Raw genomic sequence first — 15,866 nt, 5'->3', positions numbered from 1 at the left:
TAAATTGGGTCGTGCTGGGCCGGCACGACACAACCCACATGTGGCCCGCATAAAGTGCAAGTCATATCGTGCTGGCCCACGAGGTGTCTTGGGCCATGCCTCCCTCCTCTAGGATAATTCGGGGGGTCGGTTCAACGCAACCCATGTCTCAAGCCCACACGGGCCCATGTCGTGCCATGGGTCGAGCTGGTCCATGGGCTGGACCATGGGCTAGGCCATGCCGCACACCAAGCCAAGCTCAAGGTAAGTCACCCACTCCCCTTCCAAGGTTTTTAAAATTGGACCGGATAGGGAACCGTTATGAGATCGAACAGCCTGTCTGTTCGATTCGAACATATGACCCGCTCTAACATAAAAAATAAAAAATTAGAAAAACAAAAAAAGGCCAAAAATTGTTGTCGGATTAACGGTTCGACCGCGCAGGTCAGCGGTTCGCTAACCAAATAAACAGTTTTTGGACAAAAAGCTATTTTGACGTGAAACGGTGTCCAATTCCCAATTTTTCAGATCTAACCATCTGGTTTGATCCAGTTTTGAAAACATTGTCCCCGTCAACCCAATATTCAATTTGATGATAGAAATGATCAAAAAGATATATTGAGTATTAACCACATGGTAAATTTCTAAAAGTACACTAAATTGTCTTTAATATTCAAAAATGTAATTTTATGAAAATTTTGGAAAATTTATTGTACTTGTGTAATTTTGAAATTTTTTTAAATTTTTATTAAATATTGTATTTTCTTTTTATATGGTTTACTTATAGAATTATACTAATTTATCTTATAATTTCTAATATAAACTAACCAATAATTTCCTTTTTCCAATATTATACTAATTTATCTTAATAATTTGTGTAATTATTTGTTTAAATTATAGTTTTCCATGTCACATAGTCATTTATCTTTAATAATTTTCAATAATTTGTAATGAAAATTATATAATTTTTTAATGGTTTTCCAAAATTATCAAATGTAATAAATTTTCCTAAAATTTCCAAAATATTCTAATAATTTTCAATAATTATTTAATGCATTTTAATTAAACATTCAAATACTTTATATCTTTTAATTTCAAATATGTTATTTTACAAAAATATAGTTTTATGAAAATTTTTGAAAAATTTATTACATTTCAAATACTTCCTCCTTTTTCTTTTCACATATAACCCCCTAATTCATCTTATTCCTTCTATGACCCCCCCTAAAGATTATTTGTCAAATTACACATACCAAGTGAATAATATATTAGAAAAAGAATGCTAATAGTCAACTTTAACCAGCTAGAAACCCATTAGCTTGGATGTGCGAATTAATAGCTCAACGATTATTCTTTTAAGAAACTATTCATATTTCAAATATATCAAGAGTAAAATATGGATCATACAACTAAATGGTATAAAACACACCTATGGTAGAGAGAGGACATACAACACAAATGCAACTCTTTAGAATACAACATCTGAAGTTGAATATCTTTAATATCTATATCTTAGTAAAGATGACTACAGGGATGGATTATGCAGTAGTGGTTGCTCATCAACTTGTGTTTTGAAACTATTCTCCATACTTTTGCATCCTGTTGAAGTTGAACCTGTATCACAAAGGCCCATTGGTTTATCTGTGATGCATTCCACCTCTTGAATGTTTCGTTCAACATGCGAATATCCTTCAGACCTCCTCAATCCCTCGAGCTCCATTGCAACTTCTTTCATTATTGGCCTTTCCTTTCCATTTAAACTCAAGCATCTCTTTGCAATGTTGGCAACCTTTTGGAGTTCATACTCTCTACCATCTTTTAAGACTTGAGCATCAAGAATTTCAAAAAGATGGTTCTCCATTATTGCAGAAATAAAATAAGTCACAATATTTCTCCGTTCTAATGGTCTAGTAAAAGAAATTGGCTTCTCCCCTGTTAGGAGCTCCACAAGAACAACCCCAAAGCTATAAACATCACTTTTGTCCGTGAGTTGACTTGACTGAAAATATTCAGGATCCAAATATCCAAAGGTCCCTTGTACCATAGTGGTTAAGTGAGTCTTATCAATTGCAATTGATCTTGAAGTCCCAAAATCAGACACCTTAGCCCTACCTTTGTCATCTAAGAGGATGTTTGAAGATTTTATGTCTCTGTGGTAAATTGGTATTGAAGCTGCTGAATGTAAGTAAGCAATTGCTCCTGCAACTTCTGTGGCAATTCTTAAGCGATTGTCCCATGTTAATAAGAAATCCTCATTTTGATAATGAATATTGTAGAAAAGAGTTCCACCAGAGATGAATTCATAAACTAATAGAGGAATTTCTGTCTCTAAACAACAACCAGACAATTTAACCACATTCCTATGGTTGATTTGAGAAAGTATGACAACCTCATTGATGAATTGTTCAAGTTGACTTTCATCCTCTATCTTGGATTTCTTGATTGCCACAATTCTTCCATCTGATAGCATACCTTTATAAACTGTACCTTGTCCCCCTTGACCAAGAATTCGATTTTCATTATATTGATCAGTTGCCTTTGCTAATTCATCTGCTGTAAAAACTTTTAGTTTCTCGACATTGCCTTCTTTTGATGAAGTTTGTTGTTCCAATAGCAAACCACCATTTCTTTTATAGAAATTTTCTTTTCGTTTCTTTATTTGTCTTTTCTTCAAAACATGGTATAACCAATAACTGGATAGAAGTAACACCATACCTAAACATACACCTGCATGATCCATGGAAGATAATTGGTTAAGAATAACATAATAAATAAGAGGAAACCAACAAATAGAAGATTTTAATGCAACAAATCCCATGTGTTAACTTTGTTTAAAAGTCTTTGATCACGCACGCGTCATGTATGCATGTAGATATAGAGTGGTAAGCTAAGAATCTTGTTTATTAATGCTTAAGTGGTTCTATAATGTATAAAGGTAATATCAATAGGCAACTTTTTCTTGAAGACCCTTGCTACAGAAATCCTAAAAAAGCAAATTTCATTCATAAATGCTCATATTTCATTCATAAATGCTCTATTTGTAGTTCATGCCCTCTTGGCAAGAGTCATAACTTTCCATTCTCTTTTACTTGTTCACTTGGGTTATTGCACTTCACTGTTTAGGGACCCCTCTTCTTTATGTCACCATTGAAGGTTAGAGATATTACATTCCTTTTGTGGATTTTTTACTAAGGCTCAGTTTGCAAGGAGTACAAATGCAAATGTGTAGGTGAAAAACCGTATATTTTATATTATTTTATATGTATTTGCATGGTACATATTTGCATTTGTACTCTTTCCAAATCAAGCCTAAGTTCATTTGGATTTTTCCCAATGAAAAGAAAATCTTAAATGCCTAATCTTTTATCCAATTTAAAAAATCAAGTTGAAATTTTGTTAAACTAGTAGTGGTACAAAGCATCAACCTTTGCTTAGGCTTTTTCATTCAACTAGTGATGCTGCTCAATCCGAGGTGATGCACGAACTGAGAAGAGCAACCAGATAGTTCTTGCCAACAGGGCGGTACTGAGCTACAAGGACGAGGCCGCGCTTCAAGACCTGTGACCAAGAAAGGAGAACTCAGAGGCCCGAGGAGCTATCCCTGGGTAGATACTCCGATGCCCAAGTCAGTAGAAGGTGGTAGATGGTCGGGCCGAGCAATAAGGGTGCTGGTCTGAGCTAAGTAGTAGTATGGGTGTCAGAAGTTTGGCCTCTTACCATGAGCACGGACTACCTTCTTATAGCTGTGGACCCATGTCCTAGTCAGATTGGGCTCTTGGGGTTATCAAGATGAGGTAAGCTGCCAAGGTATTTAGGATAGAGTCCTAATCCTTGGTGAGTTGTCTTCCTTACTCCTCTTTATTCGTAGTTATGCTTATTCGCGCCACGGGTAAATGACGTGGCTGAGGGGATAAGATGGGGGACCACAGTAATAGCGTAGCCCGGCCTAGGCCACGGAATGAGTGTGTGCTGCAGAGCTGGCCGAGCTGTGCTAATGGGGCTGGGCTGACTGGGTGATGACTAGGCGGCCACATGTCTCTCTGGACCAGCTCAGCTATGACCCAAACACCACTCCCCCATTTCTGAAGTCGAGGCATGAGGTGTTTTGTCGAGGTGTATCGTGGCAGGACTCCTTGTTTCTCAGCTGAGGAACTCCAAGTCGAAGTCTAGTTGAAGTCTGGTCCACTTGATGTTCCTTGGTGTTGGCCAGAATGTGAGGTCTGCGCAATGTGGGTTGTGGCCGAGGAGTCCTTCAAACGTCGGTTGCAGAACTCCAAGAATTCTAACTTCAGAATCCGAACACCACTCCCCCAGTTCTAGAGCCAAGGAGGGGGAGTGCTCAGCCGAAGTGTTGTGCGGTCGGGTAGCTCGGCATGGCACCGAGGTGTCGAGATGAGCTTCGAGGTCCGTCTTCTTGGTGGAGCTAAGGAAGGGCTCTTCGTTCCTCGGCTAAAATGCTGTGTGGTCGCTTAGCTCGACCGGGTGTCGAGGAAGGGCTTTCTGATTCCTGGTGGAGGCCGAGCTTCGGTGTGGAGGCCACTATGATGCTCGGCCATGGTGTGCTGAACTCCGATGTCGGGGGCTTAGCTCGGTCGGGTGTCGAGGAAGGGCTTTCTGATGCCGGTGGATGCCGAGCTTCAGTGTTGAGGCCACTGTGATGCTCGGCCATGGTGTGTCGAGCTTCGAAATTAGGGGCTTAGCTCGGCAGGGTGCCGAGGAAGGGATTTTTGATGCTGGTGGGAGGCCGAGCTTTGGTGTTAAGGCCATTGTGATGCTCGGCCATGGTGTGTCGAGCTCCGAAGTTGGGGGCTTAGCTTGGCTGGGTTCCAAGGAAGGGCTTTCTAATGCCGGTAGGAGGCCGAGCTTCGGTGTTGAGGCCACTGTGATGCTCGGCCATGGTGTGCCGAGCTCCGAAGACAGGGGCATAGCTCGGTCAGGTGCCGAGGAAGGGCTTTCTAATGCCAGTGGAAGGCCGAGCTTTGGTGCTGAGGCTAATGTGATGCTCGACCATGGTGTGCCAAACTCCGAAGTCGGTGGCTTAGCTCAGCCACATGCTTTCTATTGCTGGTGGGAGGCCTAGCTTCGGTGTTGAGGCCACTATGATGCTCGACCATGGTGTGCCGAGGTCCGAAGTCTGAGGCTTAGCTCGGCCGGGTGCTTTCTAATGTCGGTGGATGCCAAGCTTTGGTGTTGAGGCCACTGTGATGCTCGACCATGGTGTGCCGAGCTCCAAAGTCAGGGGCTTAGCTCAACCTGGTGCTTTCTGATGCCGGTGGAAAGCTGAGATTCGGTGTTGAGGCCGCCGACCCCCCCCCCCGCCGAGGATTGAATAGCTGCGGGTTGCTCTTAGAATTGTCTTATCTTCTTTTTTTTTAACCTGTTGTATTAATGGCTTAAATTAATGAAATTGTTTTGTTCTGAACTTGTGTGCATACATACAAGTTGGTTCCTCGGCCTTACCTTAGTCGAGGTCTGGGGTTGTCGAGATCTTCGGTCTCCGGATAGTGTGGCCGGAGTGTATTCCGAGCTCTCAACTTTGGGATGCTCAGTTTCTAGTCTCGGGAGCCTTTGGGGCCCTTCGTGGCCCAGACGCTGTTAAGGTGGCTCTGTGACATTTTGTCGCCAAAGTACAGAGTACAATGATCGCCCTCTATCCTCAGAGGCGGGAACGATCTTCTCCGATTTGGGCTCTGGTCATTGATCAGCCGAGTCAGATGTTCGGCTATACGCTGTCGAGCTAGCTACGAGCTACGCGTTAAGGGCTCGAGCCATTATAGGTCGGCTGAGTCAGTTTTATTAGTCAGTGATTCACTGCCGAGCTTCATGCCATGCCCATTGGTAGGTCAGCTGATTCAATGTTGCGTTGCCTATGTTGCGTGACATTTTTTGTGCGACCTAGATGATGTGTGTGCAATGTGTCGTGCATGCGTCAGTCAGTCGGATGTGTAGCACGGTTGTGTAGCACAGCAATGTAGCGTGGTTGTGTAGTGTAGCGTGACTATGTAGTACAACTGTGTAGTGCAGCTATGTAGCGCGGCGGTGTAGTGCAGCTGTGTAGCGCAGCGGTATAGCGTGGCTGTGTAGTGCGACTATGCAGTGCAGTTTTGTAGTGCGGCAATGTAGCGTGACGGTGTAGCGTGGCTATGTAGCATGGCGGTGTAGCACGGCTGTGTGTGTGGTTGTCGGGCTCACGGGAGCGAGCCGTGGAGGCGGAACCTTACTGTGCCTTGCTTCTCACGCTCGGACCGCATTCCCCTCCTTTCCGGTTGATGCGTTTTGGGGTCCTTGGGATGAGGATCATCGTTCGTACATGTCGTGGCATGAGGGGGGACGGCTCGGATGGGCGGTGCCACACATCCTAGTGTTTGCATCATCTCAAAGATCTTATCGACTCTCTTGCATTGCTTGAAACTGTATAGGATCAACCGCGGCTGGAGGCTGTGGAATTTCTTGATGCGGAAGGCTTGTGATGCCGAGATTCCCAAGATGGGGATGGACCTATTGATCATTCGGACTAGTTCTTGGGCATCTTGATTGCTTTCTTGATTGCGTGGCGAGGAATGAATGATTTTTAGGAAAGGCTTTTTGTGTGTTTCCCACAGACGGCGCCAATCTGAGGTTGGTGTTTGGATTCCGAAGATAGAATTCATGAAGTTCTGCAGCCGACGATTGAAGGACTCCCCGGCCATAGCCTACATTGCACGGACCTCACATCCTAGCAAACACCGAGAAAGATCAAGTGGACCAGACGCTCAACCAGATTTCAACTAGACTTCAACTTGGAGTTCCTCAGCTGAGGAACAAGGCGTCTTGCCATGCTACACCTCGGCGGAACACCTTATGCCTCGACTTTAGAATTGGGGGAGTGGTGTTTGTATCATGGCTAAGCTGGTCCAGAGAGACACGTGGCTGCCCAGTCATCGCCCAGTCAGCCTAGCCACATCAGCATAGCTTGGCCAGCTCCACAGCACGCACTCATTTCGTAGCCTACGCCGGACTACGCTATTACTGTGGCCCCCATCATATCCCCTCAGCCACGTCATCTACTCTGCTGAGGATTAGGACTTTATCCTGAATACCTCGGTGGCTTACCTCATCCCGACAACCTCGGGAGCCCAATCCGACCAGGACACATGTCCACGGCTATAAGAAGGTAGTGCATGCTCAAGGTAAGGGACCCAACTTCTAAAACCCATACTACTACTTAGCTCGGACCAGCACCCTTATTGCTCGGCCTGACCATTTACCACCTCCTACTGACTTGAGCATCGGAGTATCTACCCGGGGATAGCTCCTCGGGCCTCTGACTTCTCCTTTCTTGATCACAAGTCTTGAAGCGTGGACTCGTCCTTGTAGCTCGGTATTGCCCTATTGGCAAGGACTATCTGGTTGCTCTCCTCAATTCGTGCATCACCTCGAATTGAGCAACATCAAATTACCGCCCTGTTGGCAAGGACTATTTGGTTGCTCCCCTCAGTTCGTGCATCACCTCGGATTGAGCAGCATCAACTAGTATTACTCATTTCATATCCTATCTTCATTGTTGAGATAGGTTTCGCCATGATGGCTAGAGCATCTATTCTGCGAAACTGCTTGTATGATGCCTTTGAGTATGTTGTTTTTACCATCAATTGCTTGCCTAACTAAACATATTCTCAACATGAAACCTTCATGGCAATGACTTTTGGGTCACCACTAGACTATTCTTTTCTTTGTGCATTTGGTTATGCATGTTATATGCACTTATGACCCTTAATCACTCTCAACTTCAGTATTGTTTGTTGGGTAAAATATAAAACCCTCCCCTAAAGCTTCTAACAATCATAAAAACCTCCCCTATAGTTTCATTTTAACCAATACCTCCCCTAAATTTTTGAAAAATTTGACAAAAGCCTCCCTTCCATCACCTTCCCAGATGGAAAATGTTGGACAAATGCACCAATTTTTTTTCAAATACCCATTCTACCCTTTTATAAACTATTTTACATACAAAATTACTAAAATAACCGTATTTTCACTCAATAAAAACTTTAGAAGATAATCATTAGAGGAGGTTTTGTCAAGTTAAAATAGGGTTATTTCAGTAACTTTGTATATAAAATAATTTATAAAGGGTATAATGGGTATTTGGAAAAACTGGTGCATCAGTCTAATGTTTTGTGTCTGGGAAGGTGATGGAAGGGAGGTTATTATCGAATTACTCAAAAGTCCAAGGGAGGTATTTATTAGAATGAAACTATAGGGGAGGTTTTTATGATTGTTAGAAACTTTAGGGGAGGTTTTTGTATTTTACCCTTGTTTGTTATACAAATTGTGTTCATATGAGCTATATGTAGCATATAATGTTATTTTTTATGAGAATTAATGATTTTCCCTCTGCAACAATGTTTTAAGACCAAGACTAGATCAGACACTAGGACTGTTAAACCCAAGAGTTAGACATCACTCCAACTTTTTAGAACCCCCAGGTCAAATTTTTTAAAACACCTTTATAAAGGCACCTTTACAAAATCACTTTTATAAAATTCAACTAGGGATAATTCTATAGGTGCTATTTTAAAATTCAACTAGGAACAATTTTGGAAGAAAAAAATTGAATAAATGGTTATTGTATAAACACCTAGAAAAACTGGAAATTTGGGCTTAAAACATAAACACTTATTTTTAAATTAAGCACTTATTTCGAACTTATTTCCCAAACATCAATAAATACTTGATGGAAAGATCCCGACCCAAATAAACACTTAAGTACTCCCAAACATGTCTTAAATTCATTAAAAAAATGTGACGCTTTTGAATTCCAAAAATGCAGCCGACAATCGTGACCAGGTGCTTTGTATTCTAAAAATACCCCTCACAAATTCTTGTATCACTTGTGGTCTATGCTTTTCTAAAACAAGTTATAATGAGATCATTCCTCCATGAAAATATAAAAAGGTTCGGGAGGAAAAGGTCAATTACAAATTGTTTATAAATGATAAAAGTTATTTTAATAAAATGTAAAATTGAGTGTAGATTTTAATAAATATGTAAAGCTATAGGGTGTGTTAAGTAATTTTATTATTTATTTGCTACTAATTCATCAGAGCTCATCCCGGTCATAGATCATCGGGTCCGGCCGTTTGTATCTCCGGCTACCTCATCAGAGATCTTCCAAATCTCCATGGCTGCCACAGTTGAGCAGCTTCTGCTGTTGTTACTTCACAATCTGCCTAGATCTTAATTTTCTCTTGTCAAGCCATATCGCTTGGGTTTTGACAAATAATGGAACTGACTACTGAGTTTGGGGAGAAATCCTGATGCTGATGAATGAATAAATAGCAATTATATGTTGTCGTGGATTTAAATTATATTACCTATGGAGAGTTGAATCACCCAATGTTTTGTCTTTGAAGGTGGAAGAGGGATGCAACCACGCCTATTTCTTCTTCCGTCACCCTCTGTGCCAAGTGGGCAAGAGCAGTTATAACCTCCAGGCATGTTTGTGCAAATTGCAGATGATGAACAGTCATTCATGGTTGAATTCGAGCATTCATTTATATCTGCGAACCATTTATTAGAAATTATTGGACTAGAATCAAAATTTTGTGAAGACTCGGTTTTTTAGGTAGAATTTGGAAAGAGGCAAATTTGGTGAAGAAGAATGAAATTAAATTATCGATATTATTATGTACCTTGACATCCGTCTTGAAGATAAGGGTTGCCTTGGTAGCCTTCCAAACATTTGCAGAGATACCCGAGACCGTTGGGGGACTTGTAACAGTCGGTGTTGTTGCCACATGCATAAGTAGTGGAGTTTCTCAACGTAATGTTTTCGCAGGAGTCGTTCTCTATTGCCCAGTCGAGTATGGTTGGAACCATTCCTCTGTTTCTTCTATAGAAATCAAAGCCCGAGAGATCAGCTACGGAGAAGTTGTACCGTTCCTTGTCAGCGATGAAAGAGTATGCGCATGGACTGAAATCCGATGATGAGTTGTCTAGAATCTCCATCTTCCTTTCAAATATCTTTACTCCCTTGGGGATGGTGGTTTGGCAGAAACCCATGCCACTATAATTCCCACTCAGCGTTTCCTCTTTCTCAGAGCATGACACTTGACAGCCGTATTGGAGGGTTCCATACCATCCGGAAGTTTCATTGTTGGTATACCTATTGTAGGCTTGAGAGTCGCAACCGATAACCGTGAACATGTTGCGAGTGTCGGAATAAGTGAAGGAGGTCCGACCCAACCACATTAAGATTGAGGACGTATTAGGGCTAACAAATAAGGTATGGTTGTTGCAATTGTAGTCCACGAATGAATAGACGTGCAATTGGCCTTGTAATAATGATATTTCTTTAACTTCCAGCACTCTATCAGCAGCCTCCTTATAGACCCCGTCTTGGTCTGTCTCTTCGAAAATGATCGTATCAGCAGAGGCAATTAATAATTTGGGAGGGGTGAAAGTGTGGTTGCAGGATAGTTTGAAGCCATCTCTGTAACAATTAGGGTCGTGTCCAAAGCCAAAGGGGTAGGGAACGGTGATGTTCCCACATTTATCTGGGCAGTTAGGCTTTACCTGCACCGACTTGACTGATGATGAAGATGATGATGTCGCAGTTGCTGAGCAAAAAGAAGACAACAGGAGGAGGAGTAGCACAACCTGCAGAGCCATTGTTAAGTATGAGCTACCATGACTGCACTTTTGGTTTCGCAATAGAGGGTTGTCCCGCTATGCCGCTAATAGTTATTGGCTTCCTTGCTTGATAGAAGAGGACCAAATTGTCACTCATTTAGTCATTTTCTTGCCTTCCTCTTCCTTTTCATTGTCTTCCATCTCCCAATTGACCGAACCAAAGTGGTAACTACCATATTCTTTTCTTTCTCTCTCTTCATCTTCTCTTTATTCTTCTTGAGCTAGCCCCTCTCTCTCTCTCTCTCCCAACCTCTTCATATTCAAACAATGCTTATTACGAAACAAATGGGATTATGGGTGCAAATCAACTTTGACTAAGTTTTACAAGGGGCACACACTTAAACTAAGGTGGCGTTTGATAAATTTGAAAATTCAGTTCTTAAAAGTTAAAAAGATATTAAATGTGTCTGAAATCTAAAAAGAGGCATAGTTGCTTTTCTGCTTTTTAGTGGATCTGAATCCATAAGTTTGTTTGTGTTGGATCAACCCTTTACCATCTGAAATTTACTGATTTTACTATTTCACCCCTAAAACATACAATTTGGAAATGTTGAATTCAATTTACATTATCTCATAAAAAATAATTTTTAACCTCAAAATGATATTGAAACAATACAAATAAAAAATAATAAATTAATAATTACTAATTAATAAATGTAATAATTAAAATTAAAAAAATAAATAACGATTATAAAAATATTAAAATAATTACTACTTAATAATTAATAATTTACACAAATAAAAAATTAAAATAATTTTTAAAAATTAATAGTTGATAAAAATAATTAATAATTAATAAATAACATAAGTAAATTTAATAAAAATATTAAAATGATTTATAATTAATAATTAATAAAAGCATTATTATTATTCAATGAACCACCACTGTTGCTTGTTGTAGCGGTGATGGCGTTGGTGGGAAGACAGGGGAGGGAGAGAGAGAGAGAGAGAGGGAGAGAGAGAACACAGGGGGAGAGAGCGAAAACGAGAGCAAGAGAGAGAAGACAAGGGGAGAGAGAGAAGACATCGGCAGTGGCGGTGGTGGGAAGACAGGGGAGAGAGAGAGAGAGAGAAGGAGAGAGCAAGAGAGAAAGAGAGGTCGAATGTTTAGGTTTTTTGGGTTTGGGGGTATTAGGGGTAACTCGGGTCATTTACGAAAAATTGTAAGGATATTTTGGACATTGGACCGGCTCTGAAACTCATCTGAGAGCGTTAAGAGCTGGGCCAAGGTCTATGATTTTCAGATGTAAAAATCAGATTTAGAAACATTTTAAGAGGTACAACCAAACAAGGGGTGAGGTATGAGAAGTAGCATTTTCAGATTCAGACCTCTAAAAAGTGCAATCAAATGGCACCTAAGAGGGGACATCCTTTTTTTTTTGTAGAAGGGGGTTTATAAAAGTGAAAGTAGAACACCATTTCAAACACAAATTTTGAAAGGGCGACTCTGCTCAATGACCTTAGAAGTGATTGGGACAAAGGGGAGAATAAAATAGAGAAGAAGAAGAGGAGGAAGAGGAAGGGAAAGCCCCTGCTCTAGTTTGGTGGTGCTTGTGGCAATGGAGAAGAGAAAAAGGGAGAAATAGGGCTACTCTCATTAAGTGGAGTATGGAGCAGTAGAGAAGATAGGATAGGAGAAAGAAAAAGAAAGAGGGAAGAAGAAGAAGAAGAAGAAGAAGAAGAGACGATAGAATTCAACATCTTGAATAGGGCATATTTTGAAAATTTAATGAACAGTTAAGGGTAGTTATATCATTTACTTTTTATCTATTAAACATTTGAAAGATCAAGAAGTTATCTATCTATCTATCTATCTATCTATCTATCTATCTATCTATCTATCTATCTATATATATATATATATATATATATATATATATATATATATAATTGGTTTCTGAAACTATAGATTATATTTAAGTACTTTTCTAATTTTATTTTATTTTTATGATAATATTAAATTTCAGATTACTACCTTGTACTTTGGGGGTAGTGACAGTTACCCCCATGAACTTTTAGTTTCCAACAAAACCCTCCTCTCCATTAAGTTGAATCAAAGTTAACTTACCAAAATACCCACTTAAGAAACTTCTATTAAAATGGAAATTGCAGCAAAAAAAAAAAAAACAAGAAACTCCTATTGAAATCTAGAATTGCAACAAATGCAACAAATGCAACAAAATTAAATCAATTTAACCCGTAAGAAGTAGAAATTGAAAAGAATGTTAAAAGAATAATTGGAAAAGGGTAATTTGGTGATTTGGAAAAGTCTAAAGTCACATGAGATTCTTTTCTTCAACCTTAACTGATAGAATTCTAATTACAGAGGGGGTCTTTGTTGGTAATTGCTCCATTGTGACTTAGATAACGAGGGTTCGAATCTTGAAACAACCTATATGGTCAGGCTGCATGCATTTGCCCCCTCCCCAGACCCTGCATTGTTAGGAGCCTCTTGCACTAGGCTGTCATTATAATATAGGAAGAATGACAGTTCAGCCCAGAGTCAGAATTTTTAGGTTCAAAGTACAGTTGGGGTAGGTGACAGCTCGGAATTGATGCCAATTCACAGGCTGCATTAATATATAGAATGGGAATTTTTGACATTTTGAATGTTTATAGCTCTGCATTAAGCATGTTCATACCTTTTCGTAATATTATTTGTATAATTATTATGAAATGAAATGAATGACATTTTGAATTTCGTTAGGGGTTCCGCTTCCACCCACTTCGTAAAATAGTCCACTACTATGACAAGAAATTTCCTCTGTCCTGTCGCAGGCGGGAATGGGTCAAGTATGTCGATTCCCCACTATGCGAAGGGCCATGGGCTGGTGAGGTATTTGAGATCAGCAGCAGGTTGGTGGTGGATGTTGGCGTGCCTCTCACACTTGTCACACTTCTTGACTAGCTCGAGTGCGTCAGCCTTCATTGTGGGCCAATAGTAACCTTGTCGCAATGCCTTCTGGACAAGAGCCCTACCCCCCAAGTGTCTGCCGCACAAGCCTTCTTGGGTATCGCGGAGAACGAGCTCGGCTTCTGAGGGTTGCAAGCAACGCAAGTAGGGCAGTGTGAAAGATCTCCTGTACAGCCGTCCATCTATAATGACGTACTTAACCGACTGGAGCTCTACCCATCGGGCCACATTGCGATCTACAGGGAGGATCCCGTGAAGCAGATAATTCACGAGCGGGTCAATCCAGCTCGGCTCTGCTTGTGCTACAGGAATGACCTCTCCTGCCCCCCCGAGAATGCTAGGCCGAGGTAGGTCCTCTATGTACACGATCTACATGGTGTTGCTGCTTGTGCTGGCTAACCGGGATAAGGCGTCGGCTTCAGTATTCTCGGATCTCGGGACCTGCCTAGTGAAATAAGATATGAAGCCGTGCAGAACCTCTCTGACCTTGGCCAAATAAGTAGCCATGGTGGGGTCGCGGGCTTCATACTTGCTGCTGACTTGGTTGACCGCGAGCTGGGAGTCGTTGCATATGATGAGGTGCTTAGCCTTCACTTCTTTTGTGAGAGCGAGCCCAGCTACTAATGCATCATACTCTGCTTCATTGTTGGATGCTGCAAACCCAAACTGAAGCGCGTATTCCATCTTCACCCCGCTTGGACCGTACAGAATTTTGCCCGCACCGCTTCCTTGTTGGTTGGATGAGCTGTCAACATGGAGGATCCAGGGCTCCTCGTCCTAGGTCGGTCTTGCTCTAACCGGGATTGGTGCCGCGCTGGTTGAAGTGTCATCCATGTGCTCGAGCTCGGCCAGCTCGGGGGTTGCAGTGCCGAACGTACATTATGCCATGAAATCGGCTAAGGTTTGGGCCTTAATTGTCATCTGAGGTTCGTACCGGATGTCATACTCACTGAGTTCGGTAGCCCATTTCGTTAATCTGCCAGACACCTCAGGCTTGAGCAGAATCTACCTCAGAGGCTTGTCGGTGAGGACGACGATGGTGTGGGCTTGGAAGTATGGAGGAAGCTTCTGAGCTGCTATGACTAGCGCATACGCCAGTTTCTCGATCTCCGGATACCTAGTTTCAGCATCCTACAAAACCTTGCTAACATAGTAGATGGGTCATTGGACCCGATCTACTTCTTTTATCAGTACCGAGCTGACCACCTCATCACTCGCGGAGAGGTACAACATTAAAATATCCCCTTCCTCGGGTCAGGTTAGAACCGGGATACTAGCTAGGTATCTTTTCAGCTCGTGAAAGGCGAGCTGACACTTCGTAGTCCACTTGAAGTCTTTACTCTTCTTTATGGCCTTAAAAAAAGGCAGGCAACGATCTGCCAACTTTGACATAAAAGGGCTCAAAGCGGCTATACGGCCATTCAGCCTCTAAAGCTCTTTTACTTTGCGAGGTGGTCTCATATCTAAGATGACCTTTATCTTTTCTGGGTTGGCTTTGATGCCCTGTTGGTTGACTATGTAACCCAAGAATTTACTCAAGGTGACCCGGAGACACACTTGTTAGGATTTTGGATAGGCTCTATTCAGGTTGGTATAATCAATGCACATGCACCATTTACCGTTGGCATTTTTTACCAGAACTGGGTTAGCTACCCAGCTCGGGTAATGGACCTCCCTGATGAAGTCTACTGCTAAGAGCTTCCTGACCTCTTCGTCGACTATCCTCCAATACTCCGGGGCGATGTTGCGTTTTTTCTGTCTAATGGGCCTAACTAAGGGATCAGTATTTAGCCTATGAGTTAATATTTTAGAGTCTATTCCGGGCATTTCTGCCGTGAACCAAGCAAATACATCTAAATTTTTAAGTAAAAAACTTACCAGCTAAGAGCGAAGTGGTTCCTCGATTGAAGCGCCGATCTGGAGGGTCTCAGTTGGTTCATCTGTTGAGACTGGCATGTGAACCGTCTCCTTTATCGGTGTAGCTCGCTCCTCAGCATACTCCGTAGGTCGCTCGAGCTCGATGTCAGCCACTAGCTTGGCTTTCCCCTTGAGGGCGGCGATGTAGCATTTGCGAGATTCAAGCTGGTCACCTTGCACAACCCCTACTCCATAGTCCGTAGGGAACTTCATTGCCAAATAGTAGGTGGATACTACCGCACGTAGTGCATGCGTAATGGGCCGACCTACTATGGCATTGTACGGGGAAAGAGTTGCGACCACTAAGAATGTGTGCTCAAACCTTACAATATTTGTCCACATGCCGACCTCTACGGGTACTGAGACTCGCCTTAGAGGTCTG

The 15,866-nt window shown here is 41.9% G+C and overlaps 1 protein-coding gene across 1 annotated transcript; it reads right to left on the bottom strand.

Moving 5' to 3' along the window:
• Positions 1-1,504: 1,504 nt before the first annotated feature.
• On the bottom strand, positions 1,505-14,251 carry LOC148872153 (wall-associated receptor kinase 5-like). The gene is made up of 4 exons (XM_088970087.1): positions 13,968-14,251; positions 9,654-10,654; positions 9,336-9,521; positions 1,505-2,706 (listed from the first exon to the last, which is right to left on the bottom strand). The coding sequence occupies exons 1-4, from the start codon at positions 14,249-14,251 to the stop codon at positions 1,505-1,507; spliced, it is 2,673 nt and encodes an 890-aa protein (XP_088826213.1).
• Between the last annotated feature and the right edge of the window lie 1,615 nt (positions 14,252-15,866).

This window comes from Nelumbo lutea, chromosome 2, assembly GCF_056320005.1.
Source record: "Nelumbo lutea isolate HS-2025 chromosome 2, American lotus-T2T, whole genome shotgun sequence".
Lineage (NCBI taxonomy): Eukaryota > Viridiplantae > Streptophyta > Magnoliopsida > Proteales > Nelumbonaceae > Nelumbo > Nelumbo lutea.
This window is presented reverse-complemented; position numbering and strand designations above follow the sequence as displayed.